The following is a 21,413-nucleotide window of genomic DNA, read 5'->3' on the forward strand; positions in this document are numbered from 1 at the left end:
ATGTTGCTCTATTATGTGTGCAAGAGTGACCTAGGGACAACACTATGTCTCATTTTCCTTCCCTATAGGGAGGGGCCTGGCCTCTGGTTGCTGTCTCAACAAAGCACTGCAATTGAAAAGTAGGAGATTGAAGCTGTGTTCCATATCATTTTGCGAGAACCTGTGGTAACCTGTGGCAAACAAGAACCATTTCAACGTAACTTTGATCTTTTAGTTACACAAAGGAGACTTGAAGATAAAGGTACATCAAGGTTAATTTTATTAGCAACCAAGCTGGAATAATGAATGTGCACATTAAAAGAGCATGTGTAATACAATAGGATATAAACCTACCTATAAAGCTCCTCTCTACAGCATGATGATAGATCATGGATTCCATTATGATACACATTACTGACAATTTTATGAGTGCACACCCCCAGCACAAAGCCTGGGCGTGCCTATTGGGAAATCATGGCGGTCTGTGATTTCTTAATAAGCGCTCCCAACAGGCAAGGCTGGCTGCTGGGGACATGTATTTGTACAATTGGCTATATTCTTTATGGCTTGCTCTCTCTGCAACATATCATTTGTATACCTCCTAAAGAAAAACTTACGGTAAATTTTGTGAGGCATTGGTGCTGGCATGTAGCTCACACTGCGAATCACTGTGCTGACCTCAACGCCCGATTCACTGACCTGCACTCCCTTCAAGTGTATCAGAAGTGGTGCAATAGAGTTACATAGTTCAGATCAGGATATTTTACTGGTGGTAACTGGATGGAGGCTACCTTATCTTGTCCTGGGGTGCTACTAGTTTGGATCACTATTCTTTTGGCACCAGAAGGTACAATGCAGTCCCATCTTCTGTCATGTGTCAGCTTGCCACTCCTTCTCCAGGCCCTCAGGAATGAGGCTCAGATTGCTTGATACTTATACCATCTTAGGTGGAACTCAAACATGATTTATTCCAACTGACATATGTCCCACAGATACGTAACCTGCATTTGTAGTGTGCGGCTTTGCCATAGCAGATGGATGCACCTACACACCACTGGTAACAAAATCTGTGCTAGCCTGTATGTTGCAATGGCCCTCAATTCCCTGGAGACAAGTTCAGCAGGCCAGGGATTGGGTCTTAGGGGATCATGAATGAAATTGGCATTTGCAAATGACCACTGTTCAGAGTGGCTGGATTTAGGGGCATGACCAGAACATATGCAGGAGCAGGCTGGTGTAACTGCAGTTTCTTTAGTACTCAGCAGATCGGGAGTGGGGGGGAGGGATAATGAGTCTGTGGAACATGTGCGGGGTGCAGTATGCTATGAGGAGAGTGGGGCAGTGCCCTGGCAAGCAGCTGGCATAGACACAATGGGACAATGGCCACCTTCTGTGAACTTTTACAATTTTATATTCAATATACAACTTCACTGGTCTCGTATCATCTTTGACCCTAGCCCTATATAACCAACCCAGCCTTACATAACCTTAGTACTGCTAGCTCATACAATTTTAGCTTTTTTTTATTGGTTACTCATATATATATGAAAAATAATGTAGAAATGTTCAAAATTGTGTTTGGCATAGCAGTTCAGGAAAAGCAAAATACAATAACTGTAATAAGCATTTATATATAAAAAAAATCAGAATATTTTTGACAGTGAAAACAACGGGAACAGAATCTCTCCTTGGAGAAAGCCAAAAATTAGAAGGAAAACACAAACTCTCTTTCACTGATTCTGTAGCTCCCAGCTACACACTGCACGTCCTCAGGCCACCCACCCACCCACAGCCTGTGGACCTGTTAACAACCCTCCACTGCTGCTCCTGCAGGTAACAGGAGTGCTTTCAAATAGCGAAAAGTAGTCCCCTCTGAAGAACACACTGGCAGAATCAATGTTTACTTTCACAGCTGATCTACTGATCGGCTGCACCCGATAATGGCACATGCTGGAGGAATGGATGTGGCTGAACTGCAGCTCTTAGACTAGCTAACAACCTCAATAGACTTAATGAGATTGATGCAAGCAGCAGCCCACTGCATGATGTGCTCCTACATCGTCCTTTCAACTGCCAGAAAGTGTATGCAACCCAACAAAGTGAGAGGGAGTTCTCAGGGTTGTTGCTGGGTTCTGGAGATTGTGCTTGATTTGGTGGTAATTCCAGTTTGGTCAGGTGGAAATTATCGAGTTGTTGCTGGAAGGACAAAGCTCTGTCCTTGAGCAGGAGCTGGCCTATCCTATCTCATCCAACGGTGCAACTCAGGTGACAACATGAGGTGACTTTTTAATGTTATACACACAGCGGTAGCAGCCAAATACTCTTCCTGGATGCAGACAAGTGGGACTACCTACACCCCGTGCTTGAAAAAATGACCTTCAGAAACACATTCAGGAAGTTAAACAGAACCTTATACTTACACCCCACTTCCACAATGTACATAGATGGTCATAATTTCCATAAGCAATTGAATGAAGGCTGGTGGGGGGGAGGGGGGGGAGGGGAGAAGAGGGGAGGGGAATTGGCCAGGGCTCCTGCTCCTGATTGCTATCCGCTGGAATTGTGGATGTGTTGGCATCACGTGAGAACAGGATTGGATTCAAATGTGATGCCCCTTGAGGTTGAAAAGCCTGCTGGCAATCACTATACGGGCTCACACATGAAGAACGGCCACTTGGGGTGAAAAGGGTGCCTGGCACCTGTGGAACTGTACTCCAGGAAGGAAAAGGAGGGGACAAAAGAAAATTAGGGGGCAACAGAGCGAAAAAGGAAGCATCCCTTTATTCAGATACGTGCATCGACATGCATGACTATTTCTGTGCATTTCATTTGCCCTAAAGCTTTCTGTGACACCTTTTAATGGGTAATATTACAAAAAATGCCTCAGGGCTCTATAGCCATGGGTGAAGAGAAGGAACAGTCTGTTGCTACAGGCCCTATTCAGGTTTATACATACTTTCCGATATTTTATAAAACAAGCACTACAAAGTTAGGAAAATGTTAGAGGATAGATATGTAAAATGTAACCGGATAAAGGCTTAAGTGCTGTTATTAATTCTATATTGGTTTAAGTGGAAAAAAGTACTGAAACATGGCAGTAATAGAAACAAGCTATAAAACATAGGCTGGATTGATCAGAACTCCCTTTCAAACTTATCATTTAATATTTGCTCCGGGTTATTCCTCCATGAAACTCATTTTTATGTTGTAAAAAAGATTTGCAGCTTTCTCCTTTTCCCTTTCCTATATGATGGTTAACTCCAGCTCTCCAACCACCTGCCTCAGTGCGTCGCAGTCCAGGCTAGCAATCACCTTCCGCTGACCGCGCTTCCACGGTATAAACGACTCCTTCGTTGTCAGAGTCGCCTTTTCAGGGAGGACGCTGTAATTAGAAAACATCGTTTTTATTCCAAGCTGAAATGGTTATATTAGATTTAATAAAAAATCCCTGGTTAGATATAATCTCGGATAACAGTGTAGTAATTTGGGCTTCAGGATTTTATATTTCAACTTCCTTCACCTTAAAACTAGAATGCAATGACAACTTGGCAGCCATTTTTAAGTTAGCTTATAATTTAAATTATATATACAGACCGCCCTTTCCCTTAAGTATCCCATGCCGTGCAATATTCCCTGGCCAAGAGAGCAACCTGTCCCCAGGACTCTGAGAATATGGCTCTGAGAAGTTGGGCAAGAGTAGACTGGGCTCATTCATCCTCTGATTCTCCCTACCTGTGGAGAGGAACCAGGGCTCTACTTGTTACCTCCAGCTGACAGAATGACAGTCATTGGGGAATTCACTGTGCAAGGGATCATAGGTGTCAACTTCAATTCTATCGCTCTGTAGCACAACACACTGGTGTGCCAACGTGTGTGTTAATGCCCTCTATTTCAGATTATAGTAGATGATGTGTAACATCTACAAAATATCAAGAAGAATGCCATGGGGTGGATTTTTCCTCCAAGCGGACTTTAGGCGAGTAAAAATGGCGGAGGGCGGGAACGCATCAGAGTGAATCCCCTCCGCTATCTTAACCGCTCCCTCCCGCACCGTTCCTCCTGGATTGGGGGGATTAAGTTCGACCCTCTAGTTTTCTGTCAAATTTCCAATTCTTACCTGATGTAAAACAGATGAAATTTTACCACACTCTGGAACAGACTGCTTTGTGTTTTTAATATGAATATATTCTAATAAAAGGGCATCCACACAACTAAAATGTTATTCCATTTAAAGGCTTTACTTATGATCATTTAAATTGAGTTTTTAAAAAATAGATTATTCCTACCTGAATATCTTTAACTTAGGCTTCAATAAGCCAAGTCCATCAGTGCGAAGAACTATATGTTCCAGAGGCTTTTTAAGAGGGTTTGTAAATTCAATTACTATGGTTACCTCACGCCCAAATACTGCTGGTCCTTGAACCTGAAAAGAAATGGGAAAAGTAAATCTGTTAGGAACTATTAATGATAATTGGTCTGTGTACTTACCAATCCCCCAAGATTTTCTATAGAGGCTGTGAAATTTTCCAGACAAATGTATCTGCAGAAATATCCCAACTGTCAACATGGCTGACATTTTAAGGTTGCTTTACGCATCAGACTGGATAAGGTGGGAGGAGGAGAGAGATAGACTGTGCTGTTGAGAGAGGAAGAAATTAACCAGATTGATTTACACAGCAAAAAGATGGTAAATCAAAAATCAGGTCCAATAAGTTGCAATTCGCAGAATATGGGGAGGGCCGGGGAAAGGGCAAGTATAAAACAAAGGACACTAGAGTGGGGCAGAGTCTTTCTTTCATTCCATCCCGACCCTCCAAAACTTAATTGCATTTTGATTTTTCCGTAGACTCAGATAGGACTGCGTCCAATTTAATATCTTTTAAAAAAACATAATATTAAACTATAAGCTGTCTCATAAGGGCTGATTTTAACTTGGCCTGTCTGGCTGAAACAGGATGGTAGCAGAGTTAAAATAGCTGGGGTGAACTTACCGCCCGGTTCCCGCTCCGCTGCCTTATTTACTAGGACCTTCCCCTGATGAATCAGGCAGGATGTACATAGGACCTCAATGCAATATTGAGGGACAACTGGGCAGACCGTATGGTCACCCAGCTGAACCGGACGTGAAAAGGAAGAGGCCCCAAAAAAGGCAAGTGAAAAATTATTTTTCTGGGGCCATGAGGAGCAGGAGTGCTCCCTCTGGCTCCACAAGAATAATGTGGACCATTGCCACCTAATGTTCTTCCCTCTGTGAACGTTCCCCTCCCCCGGACCCACCCTCCTGCCGGCCGAGATGGCCTCAGGGCTGGCCCGGAGCCGGTGAGCTGCAGCGGAACGCCTGTTCAGGGCACGCAGATCGCCAGTGACATGGAAGTTCCCTGGAATTGGGGTTTCCAACACACTTCCGGTAAAGTTACGGCGGGGGAGCAGGAGCAGCTCTGAAGAAATTCCCAGCCATGAATACTGGTTACTTAGAGCAACATCTTTCCCTTGTTGCTGGTTGATTATGGGGTGCTCATATCTGTTACAAACTGTGCTTCACCAGCACATCCAAACCACACACAAACTGCTCTGTGATTGTGGAGAAAAAGTTTTGTACTGCAAGCATGTTCTCCTTCCCAAGCATCATTGCCAGGTTCTGTTAAATGAATTATTTTTAATCTACTTACCTTTGTTGCTCTGGATGTAGACAAAGACATCAACCAAATACACATGATGGTAGAAAACTAATAATTAAACAGCATGCACCCACCGTTTTTGCAGGTGTGGAAGTATCTGATCTGGAAGCAGTTCAAATTGGCCCAAATTGAATATACAAATAAATGCGGGTCACTTTTGACTGGCAATTTTCCACTCACTTCTATTCTGACATCGTATGCTTTGTGCATCCTGTTTTATCATTATGGTGCAAACTGTATCCCAATGTATCACTGTACTGCAGTAGGTGCTTGTAGGCAAGATAAATCAGCAAGATATTGAATTAATGGCTGTCTACGGAAACATTGCTAAAAGTCCTAAAACTGGGTGGTGCAGTTGGTTAAACACTAGCCTTTTAGCCCTGGGACCTGGGGTCAAAACCAGCCCCAGCTAATGGGTTGAAAGTTTCACCTGTTTGTTGTCTTAAGGCTCCCACATAAAATGAGTTTGGGCAGTTTCAATACAGTTCCTGGACCCACTCATTATGGAAAAATGCCACATTATTACAGAGATTTGGGCTGAGGCACATTATTGGGTTGGAGTAGAAGGTACTTCGTCTAACTGTCATGCCTGACCTAGCATTGTTTGATGTTAACACTAGATGCTTGAAATGAAAACGAGTTCCACTCGAGTACTAACATCCCTCTCCTTGATGCGTCCAAAAATAAAATCCTTAAGCATTTCACTGTTTGTCAGTAGGATTTTGCTTCCTTCTTTTGCCAGAAACAACTGTTTGATCAGATTCTACGCATGACTTACTTTCATATTCAGCTTTGGAATCTGCAGGGTTATGACCTTCTGAGCAGCAAGAGTCTGTCCTGTTTCAGCGACGAGTCCACTGACGAGAAAATGCAAATTGGACTGTTCAACAAGGTGATCCATATAGTCCTCTGACTTGATGTTCACTTGTGTCTGATGAACTGAAATCAGTGAGATGAATAGTAGGTTAAGCATACTGCTTTGAAAATAAGACTGCTGAAGTTTAATTTGTTTTGAAGTTAGGACCACTCTCTTTACTTTAAAGCTGTTGTATTGTTTTATAAAAGCTGGGTTCTACTTTTCCCAATCATTCAGTTCTACTAATTTACGTCAAATTGCTCAATCAGTAAATTGTAAAAATGTGCATCCAGTACAAATCCCTCATAAATCCACGAGTGAAGAACTGAGTGTAATTTGCATCATGTACCACATAACAACTCATGACAATAACCGAGGAACAAAATGTACTATTCTGAAGTATTGAACTTAAAGATAATTAATTAACAGGGAAGATAGCTGTACCAATAAGTACTACTATGGAAAATTGGCTATCTGGATTGAAAACTGGCTTAGCAATTAAAAGCAGATAATTAATAATTGGAAAAAGTTTGGCTGTGTTATGTGGTGAGGTTATTTGGATTGGATTGGGTTGGCGTGAGGTATTGTGGCAGGGAATGGTCACCGACTAGTGAAATTCCACTGGGCTTTGTTCTGGATCTCCTGCTGTTAAAACTCTCAGCATGAAGTTTATGATGATTATGGAATCATTAACTCTTTTGTAAATAAATATAACAAACAGAATGACAGCATTGCTTGCTTGCAAAGAGAAAGTAATTTAGATTTTCTGATAAGGGCACAGTTTAAAACCGAATGACTATTGGCGGGTTTTAGACAGACTCAAATGGAAATGTGCTCTTTGCACCAAATTTCCCACGGTTAGCTCATTGGCATAGCTTCAGGATTGCTGCAGGGAGCACACTAGTGATGAGGAGGTCCTAACGCCTACCAATGTGAAACTACTGCTAACCCCCAGAACCCTCATTGGCCATTCAGGCTTGTTTGGAGACCAGAAAACTGCCCTTCATTGGTTTACCACCTCTAAGAAGGAGGAAATTACAGTTCTGGTGTAGGCTTTAATAGGCTGCAGCCAGTTAAAGGGGGACCTTGCATTTATAGCGCCAGGCAGTGCCAGATTACTGAGGCAGCAGCAGCAGCTTGGGTGTGACAGCAGCAGCAAGGGCATCATGGTTTTCCGATGTATCTGCGGAGGTACAACTGGCAAAAGTCAGGGCAAGAAGGAACCATCTCATGGACGCTGAGGGCAGGAGGGCCCCTAGGAAGATGGTACGGGCAGTCTAAAGGGAAGTAGCAGAGACAGTCAATGCAACCTCCACCACCCCAAAAGCTGCCACACAGTGCTGAAAAAGATGACCTCACAAAGGTGGCCAAGGCAAGTCAAGGCACTTGTCCCCACACACATCCTCCACCACTAAGGGAATCTTCACTCACCTCCTGATCTCTCGTCGTTTTTCTCTCTCAGTACCTGGAAGGGCAACCTCTCCAAACACTGAACCACCATTTACACTCACCAGCCACACTCTCAACTTACTTTGCCCGTCACAAGAGCTACAGCTAATCTTCAAAGACAGTTCATTTAAAGGGACAAAGCATCTCCAATTCTCACCATTATGAGATGCACGTGCTCATATGGGGAAAAGTACCGATGCCACTCACAGGCTTTTAACATTGTCTTCTCTCCCTCCAACAAAAAAGCTGGCCTACAATCAGCACCAGAGAAATACAATCGGGGAGAACCACCGTGATGGAAATCGCTGAATCTGCAGGAAGAGGAAACTCTCCAGACTCTTGACTGATACACATGAGAGCCTGTTGGAGAGGGCAAAGTTGGAGCTGAGCTGACAGCAGAAGGTTGGAGAAGGCAGGGCAAAGATCAGCAGAACTCCTCTCCTTGCTCTGGCAACTGTCTCTCCTGTTCCACTTCCTCTTCTTTCTGCACACCCGCCTTGTGCTGCGGGTGTTTCTTCCCCTTTGTCATCAACATTGCGTTCAGGCAGCAAGAATTTCTTCAGGACAATGTGACAATGATCCTGGAGGCTCTTGCTGGACTGGAATGCAGTGTTCCACTGGATTTATCCTGGCAACCAAAAGGTGGCTTCCGAATGCCTATAGTCTGCTCTATGACACTTCTTGTGGTTGCATGGGTCCCATTATGTCCGTTCCCCTATCTCTCTGTGGAAATTTCACTGGAGTCTTCAGCCATGAGTGGCCAATTAACCACTCTGGTACATAGCCTTGAGTAATGAGGGCTGAAATGGTGGATTGTTTCATGATGAAAGAGTCAGGATGTACTGCCTGGTTATCACCCGTTCTTTCATGCAGAGCCACTTAAAGTGTTACATACTGTGATCGGAGTGCGTCTGAGCTACCATTAAACATTGTAGTTCAGCATTCAGTTGGCTTAGTGGTACCATCGGACCTGTTGTCCTAGCTTCCTTTGGGAATAGGAATATCCACTTGTACTAATAGCCTTGCCTTGGCAAGGAGTGTCCATCACTATCTGCATAACAGACCTGGTGGATGGGCACAGAGCACCTCTCGTGCAGCCTGACCCGACTGTCATCCCTCAATAGGTCCTCCTCCTCTTCTTCCAAACACTTCAGATAGATGGATTTCCATTGGGAAACCCAATGGTGCCAATAATAGCACTGGGGCAAAATAGTCTGAACAATTCACACAACAGTTCTTGAGAGCCTAAGTTCTCAGCAGAAAAAAAAAGAAAATGAGCAAAACAGTTCAAAAAACCTTGAAATATTATAGATTCAGAATATCTACTGGCATCCTCTAAATCAGTTACCAGCACAGACGGCTCCCTAGCAACGCTGAACAACAATTTCTCATGGGCAGTCCTTTAGAAACGATGTCCTCCACACCTGGACGTTGGGAAATGGCATGCGGGACATCCCCTCCCCAAATAAATACTTAAATGAAGAGCCCACTTGTTTTCTGCTGTTCCCCAATGCCCAGAAATTAGTCCACAGTGCACCCAGTATCAGAAAATCTAGGCTAGTGGGTCTTACCCTTAAGAGGTTGCAAAGATACTTTAATGGTCTCATCCTTAAACTGAACTTTTGGGACTCCAGTGTAGAACATCACGTTGCCGCTGACATGAACAGTTATACTTCGTTCTTCATCGCTGTTGTTTTTGAGCTCCACGACGATATCGAAGTTTGTGCCTAGCAAAATGTTTTCTCTTACATGCACATTCACTGATGCATCCATTGACACCTCTGTTACAGCTTGTTCCCTCTTAATACCATACTGGACAGCTGAGCTTTGTGCATTCCTCTCCTCCTGACTGCCTAGAAAGGGGGGAATGAAAGCAAATGAGATAATTCTTCCCCAAGTAATTAGAAGACATATGAAGCAATTTTACCAGCTCCAGGCTGCCAGAAGGGAGTCTCGTCCATTGGGAGATTCGTAAAATTACCTCTCTTATATAGCAGTGCACAGAATCATGACATCTCAGTGCGGGTGTCAATGGGGTCAATTTTGAGGCATCCCGTCTGGCAGAAAGGGTGGGGTAGTGCCCCAAAAATGACTTACTGCCCACTTCCCTCTGTTGCTGTTGCAATCTTCCGCCGGGCCTATTGTTGGGCAAATGGAGCGCTCGCCTGAGTCAGGCGGTAGGTCCATTTAAAATTCAAAACAAGGTCCTACAATACAACAACGACAACTTGTATTTATATAGCGCCTTTAATGTAGTAAAATGTCCCAAAGTGCTACACAGGAGTGTTATCAAACAAAATCTGACACCAAGCTACATAAGGAGATATTAGGACAGGTTGGTCAAAGAGGTAGGTTTTAAGGAGCGTCTTAAAGGAGCAGAGAGAGGTAAAGAGGCAGAGGGGTTTAGGGAGGGAATTCCAGAGCTTAGGGCCTAGGCAGCTGAAGGCACAGCCGCCAATGGTGGAGCGAAGAAAATCGGGGATGTGCAAGTAGCCTGAATTGGAGGAGCGCAGAGATCTCGGAGGGTTGTAAAGCTGGAGGAGGTTACAGAGATAGAGGGGAGAGGGGGGGCGAGGCCATGGAGGGATTTGAAGACAAGGATGAGAATTTTAAAATCGAAGCATTCCCGGACTGGGAGCCAATGTAGGTCAGTGGGCACAGAGGTGATGGGAGAACAGGACTTGGTGCGAGTTAGGATGTATAGAATCGCGTTTGCCATATTGGGACAATACTGTACAGAACATGTGCCGTGCACACTCTGCTCAGGAAATCAGTTGGTGATCCAACCGAAGAGGAGTCGACGGGTCTGTTTGTGTTTATTTTTGTTGGGCCCGGGAGGAGCAGAACTGCTCCCCCTCCGAGATCGGACCCATCTCCGGACCTATCTTCTTCAAGCCCTGAGGCCGACCGCCGGTATGTCCTGGAGCGCTTGTTTACCACCTGCAATCCACCAGCTGAATGTTAATGAGGCCCGGCCCTCAATATAGGCCGGGCCTCCTGCTGGGATTATCAGGCGCGCTGCCCAAAGTCCGCAGCGGGGGAAAATCCACCCCGTGATTTTAGCCCTGGTGCTGGATGACATTTAAATTTAATTCAGGCTCTATATTATATGGGGAATATTGAAATTTCCTGTATCCTTAGTAACTTGTAATCCTATGAGGTCCAATGTTGCAGCTTCATAGCAGGTAAGATCCAACACAACGTGGGACTAAGAAGTAGCTGAATTTTTTGCTTTGTGTCAGCTTGGCTCACTTGAGTTTGGAGGTAGCAGGTTCAAGCCCTGCTCCGGGACTTGACTGCACAATCTAAGCTAAGGGTTCGCTCCATTTTAATAGATGGAAAATCATGGGCAAAGGCTCCGTGATTTTCCAATATGCATTGCAGACCAGAATCCCCTGCTAAATAACCCCCATCCTGAAAGAGGGTCATGAGGGACGATTTTCTGAATGCGTAATGGAAAGACTCACACGCTACCACAGCTATCAGGAAATTGCTGCATTTTTCCCATCCATAATTTTCGTTGGATAAATTTTATGATTAAATTAATTCTAATGGATGAAAAGTTACGCAAGTCGTGAATTGGGTCCAAATTCCTGAAATGCGCTCCCATTGCACGAAGCTCTGCACCAGAAGCGCTTGGTCGTAATATGTAATACACAACATTGCACGCTAAAGTAAAACCGCATCGTCGAGCAAGTCGTGAATTGGGTCCAAATTCCTGAAACGCACTCCCATTGCACGAAACTCTGCACCAGAAGCGCTTGGTCATAATATTTAATACACAACATTGCAAGCTATAGTAAAACCGCATCGTCGAACAAATCATATATTTCACTCCTTCAATTGTGTCTTCCAAAGCCTTTTACTGCTGAACAAAATATCCTACGCTAATCCCTCTTTTTGCTTGTGTTCCTTTCTCCCACCTTCTTGCCTTTGTTACTTCCTTCACTTTCTGCAAATTTTGTTTTCACTTCACTTGGACCGAATGACCTCCTCCTGTGCTCTACCTACTATGATACTATGATGCTTTCCACTCATATTATTTTCCAGTTTTTTTAATTTGGCATTTCACTCTTCATTCCTCCCCTTGCCACAGAACATAAAACTAATTACTTAGAAATTCAGTCAGCGGATTTTAGTAGATGCGACTAAAAGGATAGATACTTAGGCCTAGAAATTGGTTTATGCCAGCAATCGGTGCAAACTGGGCACAGAGAATGGTCACTGCATCGGAAGGTGGAGGCCTAAGGCCCATCCGATATTGGGCCTCGGGCCTCATTTACATCAGACAGGCGAGCTGAAGATCCTTGCTGGGCGTGCCCAGGCAGCTCGCCAGCAAAGACCATTTGAATTTCAGGCCACTGCATTGCCGGCAGCAGGCCTCAGGTGGTTCTTGGAAGAGGGGGTAAGCGATCGGCCGGGGGGGTGGGGGTGGGGGGGCGACTGAGAGAGGGGGGTAAACAATCAGGAGGGAGGGGGGGGCAATAGGGAGGGGGAGAAGCAGCAAATGCTGCCCACCATATTGGATGCTTTGGCAACCATTTTAAGCCTGCAAAACGTGCGCAGCATCATCGAATTTCTAGGCCCAAAATACTCATGGCAGTCAGTATGTTATTTCCTACTTATGCAGTGCAAAGTATTGTAATAGTTCTATCATGCTTGTTAGGTATTTGCTGTATACTTAAAAAATAGTCAAGGCTAAACTGCATTGTAGTTCTCATTAATGTGACAGATTAGTGCAGATGAACCAATTTTATGTTTTTGAATTAAAGGTCAGAATGCCATCAACTGCATCTTGCATTAATGGCAGTATTGGAAAAAAAATCAAACCCTTAAATGTATTTTGCTACGGCCATTAAATAAAGTAAAAGACAAGGAAATATTTGTGATGTAGACTCAACAGAATTTAAATGATGCAGATCATAAACAGCAAATTTTAAAATAAAGAAATCTTTTCGTTCCCTCTTCCCATTGCTGATGATCTCAGACCTGCATCTTCAGGATTCTTTCAGCCTCATTTCCCCAGCCAGGGGTCACTGCGGTGTTTTGTTCCTGGGAGGTTTCCCACCTGACAGCCTAGCTGTAAAGTGACAGGGCTCCGTTCAGGCACGTCCGTGGCGTGAATTGATTTAACAGAAAATATCCAAAGAATCCAAGTCAGGAAGAACAGAGATTCAAAATGGACAGAAAATAGAGTTACACACTAAAACAAAAAGCATATTTCCAAACAAGGTTGTGGCTTATAGTTTGAATATTGTAATCTGCAGAATAAATGTTACAACTTACAAGATAAAATGGATGCCCACCCCAGTCTACCATGGGCTTCAAAGTTTCCAAGTCTCTTTCCATGACGATACCTAGCATGCTGCGAGGGAGCATTGGGAACATTACAGGCAACGGGCCCACGATTTTCCACTGGGCGCTATTGGCGTACAAGATACTTCATCATGGGTAAGGACTCAGATAATTTACTCTTAAAACACTGAACAGCTCCACTGGATGCATTGGAATTGTGTGGGTCAGGCTGGATAGACAGCGGATCTTCTCCTATCCTGTCACATGCCCCAGCTAGCCCAAAGGAATGAGATTCAGGTTTGAAGCTACAGACACAAGGAAGGCATGTTTGGCTCAGCTGCTTTGATAGGCTCAGTGGATGAAATGACTAGTCTTGAATGAGTTGCCCAGGCCCGAGAGTTACTTGTTAAACACATATCTTGAAAATGTGCCGTACAATTACCTTACATTTAACACATTCATACAAAATTTTTTGTTCACTATTTTTACAGAGGGATTTAACCTTCGTAATTTGAAATGGATTACCACCTCAGTTCAAACAACTGACAAAGGAATTTCATGTGAATGTCTCTCTCTTTCGTACACTAATATTCACACCATGAAACTTCAAGACTATATTATTTTTTTTAGTAAGGGCAACGTGGCTTCTAGAAAAAGAGGCAGCTCTGACCTGAAATAAATATAGGGTTTTAGACATCGCAATCTTTTATCAGAATTATCGTTGTGCTTTAGTTCAGCTTTTTTATCTCGTTCTTCTGAAAATGAGGCAACAAGAAGTTACGGGACAGGACAAAAAAAAGCTTCTTTATGAAGGGCATAATTTAGCAACTTTGTTTAATTTAATGTGCTGATTACCAGCAATTTGAAGTAGGTACTTGGAAAAAAATTCTCATTTTTAAGGAGGTGGGATTATAAATATACATTAAGCCAATGATTCTGATTTGTTATCTTCCGTTTTATAAACTGGGCTCCATCGATGTTGTAGAGAAGGTTATAGATGTTGATTGAGCCAGAAAAAGCAATGTGAAGTAACCCATTTTATAATCCAATATTTGGAAACCAGTGAAAGATTTTATAATGAGGGACTGTAAGGAAGAAATCCTGGGAATCCTTTGGAGAAGCAATGTTTCAAAAGTAATTTGGAACCACGTAAGGTAAAGATAAAAGCGAATTGGACATGATTGCTGCATCTGAGAAAGGTAAGGAAAAAAGCAACAGCATTTATATTATATTTTATTTAATGTAGGCTCAGCGTTATAAAGAAGTTCCTTGGGACAATCCCCAGGACCTCAAAGCTATGAAGTCCCTTACCTCCCTCAGTCCTTGGTTCCTCATACAATCTTACAGGCTTTGAAAACCTAAGACTGGTGTCACTACTTCCTTATTTATCTAGTCTTCCCTTCTACTCTTTTTCAAGCTTGGTGATGCCCTGTACTAAAGGCCTTGACCCTTTGCATTAGTTTCTCAATTAAAAAAAATACAGTTTTGTTAATTGGAGAAACAAATGTCAGAAAGGCAAAAAATGTTTACAGCGATAAAATCGTTGGTTGTGCAGCAATCTATTTTAAAAGTCAAAATATTGACGAAATGAAGAAGGTTTATTGCTTTCTCCCACTATTTGGTACACATTATGAATGCACCTTCATGGTGCGGAACCTTAGCTGCTGGGAGCACATATTGGGAAATTGTGGATGTACTTCCCATGATTTTCTGTCCATTAAAATTGTGGGGAGCGCACCAGCGATTTCTGCATATATGCTCCTGGTGGGTGAGGCTCCGTGTTGGGAGAGTGCATTTGTAATTTACTATTTACCCTTCTAGATAGAAAAAGACTTTCCTGAAAATGTACATCTTACCACAGTGGCACTATCAAGAGGTGACAGAGAGCGTTTTTAGAAAACTAGCCTCCATCCCATGAAGGTAATCTGGCAACTGCGGTAAATGCTCCATTCTTTGTATCACAAGTTTGAAGTGACAACTTCTTAAAGCGAGGGAAAGAAATAGAGATATAAGGGCTCGAGGTGCTGAGCTTCGCCCACTAGGGGCACTTCTTGGGAAACCACAGGTAGTGCACCCACAATTTCCCAATGTGTGTTCCTGGCAGGTGCTGCTCCCCAAAGGAAGCATGCATTCAGCAAACAATTTACGGAAATAATAAGTACTAAAACACTGGGATATATAGCACGATTTTTACCCCTACCCGCCCAGTGGAAACTGCACAGGTGGGCTGCTAAAATCGGCCGGGTGACTTACCTGCGACACCCTGCCTGGAACTCGCCGTCCTGAATTTTAACCTGCTCTTCTGAGCAGGTATCAAAGGTACCTGCCACCCAACCACTTGAATCCCGTTAAAGTTGGGGCTTTAGTTGAATGGTAGAATTGTTTTGTATTCCCCTACACGTAGGAATGCTCCATTTACTTTTCACCATTCAGCTGATCTTTCAGCATTAATACATTATTAAACAAAAAAACATAACAGCATCATGTAGAATTGAGAAGAATTCTTCCCCAGGCTGACACATTAAAGACTAAACACACTTTGACATAATGCAGCAATGGGGAAACATTACTCAATGAAATCCGATGAAAACACTATGGGGGTAGAATTGCTCTGGTTGCTGTGAAGCAACACCGTAAATGCATTCAAAAAAGTTTGTGTTTACAGTGTCGCTACACAGAGCAACTCTCCCTCCATAAGTTCACATTAAATTAATGGAAATTCCCAGTGTCACGACAAATTTGGTTACAGTTTTAATAAAATATCTGATACATCAGCAAAGTGTACAATCAAGAAATGTCTCATTTTGTCAAATTCTGACAGTTACATAAAAATCCCATATTATATTATACCAAATAAAATTTTTGCAGCAGTACAATTTCACTTCATGCTCTAAAACTGACTTTATTGAGCACACGTTGTGCTCATCAGTCTTTTTACATTCTCAGCATAGGAATGCTTTTGCACTCGCCCTGTTATGATCTACATTCCCCATTTACAATCTGTTCATGCTGTCACTGTACTGCAACTCTGCAGGACAATGGCTTGTTAACTATTGAAAGAAATAGTGTTAAGCCTTCCTGCCATAGCTCTTTAGAATCATGCAATGACCTGCCACACACTTTTTATATATATATATATATATACAAAAAATCAGTGGCAGATTATGTTGTTTTAGTCCTTGCTTTCTTGTGTTTTTGCTGCGTCCCAAGTAAATAGTGATTTTTACTGATTTTCTCTGAATTTACCTTGGTTGTTTTAGGGTCCAGTATTTTACCCTCTTACTCCTATTTTTTTTGACAGTAAAAACAAACCCGAAAAAAACACCAGGACACTGAACTTCCCCTCGGACTTTCTGCAACTGCATCACCGTACCTACGTTGGAAGTGCTGGGGAAACCCCGTTACCGTCACACTTGCGACTAAGTTACGGCGTGGCAGCCGCAGAATGTCCGAGGCAATTATGGGCAGGGTTTTTAAATCGACAAAAATAAAAAACTCTAGTGATCTTTATGTATTCATGACAAATTTAAAGATGCATTATGGCTTATTTCATGCAACATTTATGTTGCCTTGAAATTTATGATTAGTGAATGTTTAATTTCAACAAACATATCTATCTATATATATATATATATAGATAGATATGTTTGTTGAAATTAAACATTCACTAATCATAAATTTCAAGGCAACATAAATGTTGCATGAAATAAGCCATAATGCATCTTTAAATTTGTCATGAATACATAAAGATCACTAGAGTTTTTTATTTTTGTCGATTTAAAAACCCTGCCCATAATTGCCTCGGACATTCTGCGGCTGCCACGCCGTAACTTAGTCGCAAGTGTGACGGTAACGGGGTTTCCCCAGCACTTCCAACGATGGTACGGTGATGCAGTTGCAGAAAGTCCGAGGGGAAGTTCAGTGTCCTGGTGTTTTTTTCGGGTTTGTTTTTACTGTCAAAAAAAATAGGAGTAAGAGGGTAAAATACTGGACCCTAAAACAACCAAGGTAAATTCAGAGAAAATCAGTAAAAATCACTATTTACTTGGGACGCAGCAAAAACACAAGAAAGCAAGGACTAAAACAACATAATCTGCCACTGATTTTTTGTAACTGCCTCAGAAAATAAATAGTGCCTTACCAATCACAAGACGTATAGGTTAGTTCACTTTTCATTTCTCAGTATATATTCCTTGATTTATGCCTTCATAGCTCACACATTTCAAAGCATGTGCTTGCAGAAATCCAATTCTGATTCTGTTAACTTCTGCTAGTAGGAAAAACTGCATCCATACAGAAATGACTTCCCTAGGTATTCAGGTAATAAAGTTTCCATTTTTTAAATTATTTCACATTTTGTGTTAATAAAATAATTTTGTGCTCATGGATAAAATTGAGTCAATGGGGGGAAAATTGGATCGGGCCTGTTTTTAGGCGGGAGTAGCACGATCCGCTATTACCCCGCCCAATGGTCCCTGCGCAGGCAGGACGAGATTTTCATCAGGCCTGAGGACTTACCTGCAATCTGCGTTGGAAATCAGCGTTGAACGAGGATTCCATGCAATTCGCACTTTCCACCAGCAGGGGGAGCGCCAATCTCTCAGAGGCAGGCTGTCTGTTAGAAATCTCTTAAAGGTAGCTGGTACCTGTTATTTGCTGAAAATAACAGACTCCTGTCTGCACGGAGTCTGAACGGAGATCAGACATCGCACACGTAAAGCACAGATGCTGGTCCCATCCCTGTGTTTACATACTGATGAGTTATGTTTGAATAAAGGCTGCGCACCACTAAATCCCACATCCTCCAATCTGCATGCCAGACCTCACCAATCTGAGAGTCCAGGCACCAAGGTTCTCTGCTGATGCACCAGAGGCCTTGGTGCAAGAGGTGGACAGAAGGAGGGAAATCCTATATCCGCGGGGAGGCGGGGAGCAAGAGGCCCTCCAGACATACACCCAAAATGCAGTGGGAGGCAGTAGGGGATGAAGTCAATTCCAGGCACACAGCATCGTGAACATGAATGCAGTACAGGAAGAAGTTCAATGCTTTGACATGAGTGGTCAAGGTGAGTGAGGTCAACTGTCAAGTGGCGTCTCCTACCAACTGCATCACTAGCGCATCCACTGCTCCACAAACTACAGCCCCCAACACCCACCTACCAACAATCTCTTTCCATCAGTACTCAGCTCTTCCAATCAGATGTTTCCTCTCACCCTCACAGATTACCACTGTTACAAGCCGCCGACCCACAACTCACAGGCCACACTCACTGGCAGCTATTCATACATGACAGGCACATCACCCAGACATACGTCCTGCTTTCTTGCAGGAGAAGATGGCGCATATCAGTAGCAGCAAGTGACAGTGGCATTCAGCCCCTTGCGCCTGTTCTGCCATTCAATGAGATCATGGTGGACCTGTGACCTAACTCCATATACCCGCCTTAGCCCCATATCCCTTAGTACCCTTGAGTCACAGAAATCTATCAATCTCAGATTTAGAATTCACAATTGAGCTAGCATCAACTACCGTTTGCAGAAGAGCGTTCCAAACTTCTCCCACCCTTTGCGTGTGGAAGCATTTCCTAACTTCACTCCTGCATGTCCTGGCTCTAAATATTAGACTATGTCCCCGCGTCCTAGTATTGAAATGTGGGAGACCTCCAAAAACAGTTACAAACGTCTCGGCAGCCAGAGGCAATAATCCAGCCACTAACCTGTAAATCCTGGATAGTCCCTTTAAACAGCGCTGGTGGGGGGGTCCTCCAGGCACTCTAAGACACGTTCAGATGGTCAGGGTTAAGACTATGCATTGAGTTGAGCGTTATGTCCCAAAATGGTGTCTATCACTTTAAATCAGCGTTGCACACTGATTGAAGCCATTTTCTCCCTACTTTACATGATACCAGCGTTCGTTATCTGCGCCTGCACTAATTCCTATACCAAGATGGCGTCTGGCGCACGTCACGCAGGAAACGTGCGTGCGCATCCAAGACGCCATCTTGGATGTCGGAGAGGCCGTGTCGCGCCGAAACAACGGGCGCTGCACGGCCCAATTTAGCGCCCAACATGTTTAAAATCTTGAGGGAGAAGTTTTATTTGTCAAATGCACTCCTTGTCTGCGATCGTATATATCCTAAAGCTTCCATGTCTTTTCCTGCTGAAAGTCGGGCCCAGAGATGTTAATGCATCATATTTGTGACATCAGCACATCAAGCAGTGGGCATACCAATGTCACTGATATGATGCACTACCATCTCTAGACCTGGCAAGAAGACTATCGTTTACAGGAAATTGTTCTGTTTGGTAAGGCAAATTTGGGGGGAAAGCAATTTTTACCAATCCACCATCCAAAAAAATCCGAGTAGTTACATGGAAAATCAGTAAGAACTAATTTTAAAGATCCTTATGAAAACATTGATTTACTGGTTGTGTTTTAAGTCATACTTTTTTAACTCTAATTTTGGGATAAAAACATTATCGAAATAAAAGGGTAAAAATTGGTATGTGTCACGCTTGTTTTTTGGGTGTCAATGGACGCAAAGCATACCAATTTAGCAGTGGGATGACCTGCACCTATTCTGCACAAGCGTTAGTCTCACTGCTAAATTAATGGGGCCTGTTGAAGGAACCCTTTGCAAAATTAGTCAGCGATGAGCGGGGCAGGCATCGGGCCTTCCCCGCTCGGGATTCTTCAGCAGAAAGGAGGTCCTAAAGGGAGACAGAGAGGTGGAGAAGTTTAGAGAGGGAATTGCAGAGCTTGGGGCTTAGACAGCTGAAGGCACAGCCGCCAATGGTGGGCAATGCTTATAAGGCCAGAGTTGAAGGAACGCAGAGTTCTTGGAGGGCTGGAGGAGGTTACAAAGATAGGGAGGGGTGAGGCCAGGATTTGAACACAAGGATGAGAATTTTAAAATCAAAGGCATTGATTGACCGGGAGCCAAAGCAGGTCAGCGAGCACAGGGGTGATGGGTGTTTTATAGTGCAAGTGGAGCAAGGTGGTAGAAGTTCTGCCAAACAGGGTAACACTGTTTGCATCCATCTGGTGTGGCAATACGTGCCCTTTGCCGACAGGACCTTGGAAGCAGCATTATGCCATCACTTACCCACAGACTAAAGGGAAAGTGGCAAAAAAAAGTGAGTGTTTTGAAAGGCTCAAAATTGATTATAAAACATTTATTGCCTTGATTGCATTGAAATGGAAGAAGTGAATAGCGAGGCCAGAAGGACAGAAACCCAACGTGGAGGCACAAAATGAGAGTCTGTGGGCAAGCAATTGCGTCGCACTGCCCCATAGCCCTTGTTGGTGATGGGGATGTTTTGCTGTATCTAGAGGGTTGCCCTGGTTTTTTTTTTGGGGGGTGGGGGGGTGGTTTGCACTACTTACAATCATCCATCACCCCTGTGCTTGATGTCCTACATTGGCTCCTAGTCCAACAAAGCCTTGATTTTAAAATTCTCATTTTTCGTATTCAAATACCTCAGTGGCCCCACCCCTTTACTATCTCTGTAACTTCCTCCAGCCCTACAACCCTCCCAGAACACTGCGTTCCTTCAACTCAGGCCTCTTAAGCATCCCCCACTTCCTTCGCCCCACCACTGATGGCGATGCCTTCAGCTGCCTAGGCCCTAAGCTCTGGAATTCCCTCCCTAAACTTCACTACCTCTCCACCTCTCTCTTTCCTCCTTTAAGACCATCCTTAAAAACTACCTCTTTAACCAAGCTTTTAGTCACCCATCCTAATATCTCCTTCTTTGGCTCCGAGGACACTTCTTTGAAGCACCTTTGGATGTTTTCCTATGTAAAGCGCACTATATAAATGTAAGTTGTTGTTTCATTCCTGCTCTTCTTGGCTCTCTCCTGGGCCTGCTGCTCCTTGGCGCTGAGGCTGGCACAGGCACCGATCTCGCTGAAAACTAGTTAAAATGGCGTTGGGGTCTGAATGACATCATCAGATTCTGACGTTTGAATTTCAATGAGGCCCTCACCTACCCGGGCTGAGGGCCTCGCACGCTGCCCAAACAAAGGAGTTAAAATGGCATGGGTTGAGAGTACGGTGTGGACAAGGTGAGTGCCACGCTGACAGTATTTTAACCCCTCACACGCACCATCCTCATCAGGTGCAGGGGATTAAAATCGGGCCTTTAGTCTCCCA

General features: G+C 43.6%; 1 protein-coding gene across 3 annotated transcripts in view; it reads right to left on the reverse strand.

Moving 5' to 3' along the window:
• Positions 1 to 236: 236 nt before the first annotated feature.
• LOC137338109 (coagulation factor XIII A chain-like) overlaps positions 237 to 21,413 on the reverse strand; it is a 288,396-nt gene continuing 267,219 nt past the window's right edge. For all 3 annotated transcript variants that reach the window (XM_068001790.1, XM_068001788.1, XM_068001789.1), the window contains 4 exons: positions 9,534 to 9,815; positions 6,436 to 6,596; positions 4,266 to 4,402; positions 237 to 3,361 (listed from right to left, as the gene is read on the reverse strand). In XM_068001790.1, coding sequence (XP_067857891.1) covers positions 3,223 to 3,361; positions 4,266 to 4,402; positions 6,436 to 6,596; positions 9,534 to 9,815 — 719 coding nt within the window. In that variant the 3' untranslated portion in view covers positions 237 to 3,222. The remainder of the gene's footprint in view (positions 3,362 to 4,265; positions 4,403 to 6,435; positions 6,597 to 9,533; positions 9,816 to 21,413) is intronic.

This window comes from Heptranchias perlo, chromosome 2, assembly GCF_035084215.1.
Source record: "Heptranchias perlo isolate sHepPer1 chromosome 2, sHepPer1.hap1, whole genome shotgun sequence".
NCBI classification, from domain to species: Eukaryota; Metazoa; Chordata; class Chondrichthyes; order Hexanchiformes; family Hexanchidae; genus Heptranchias; species Heptranchias perlo.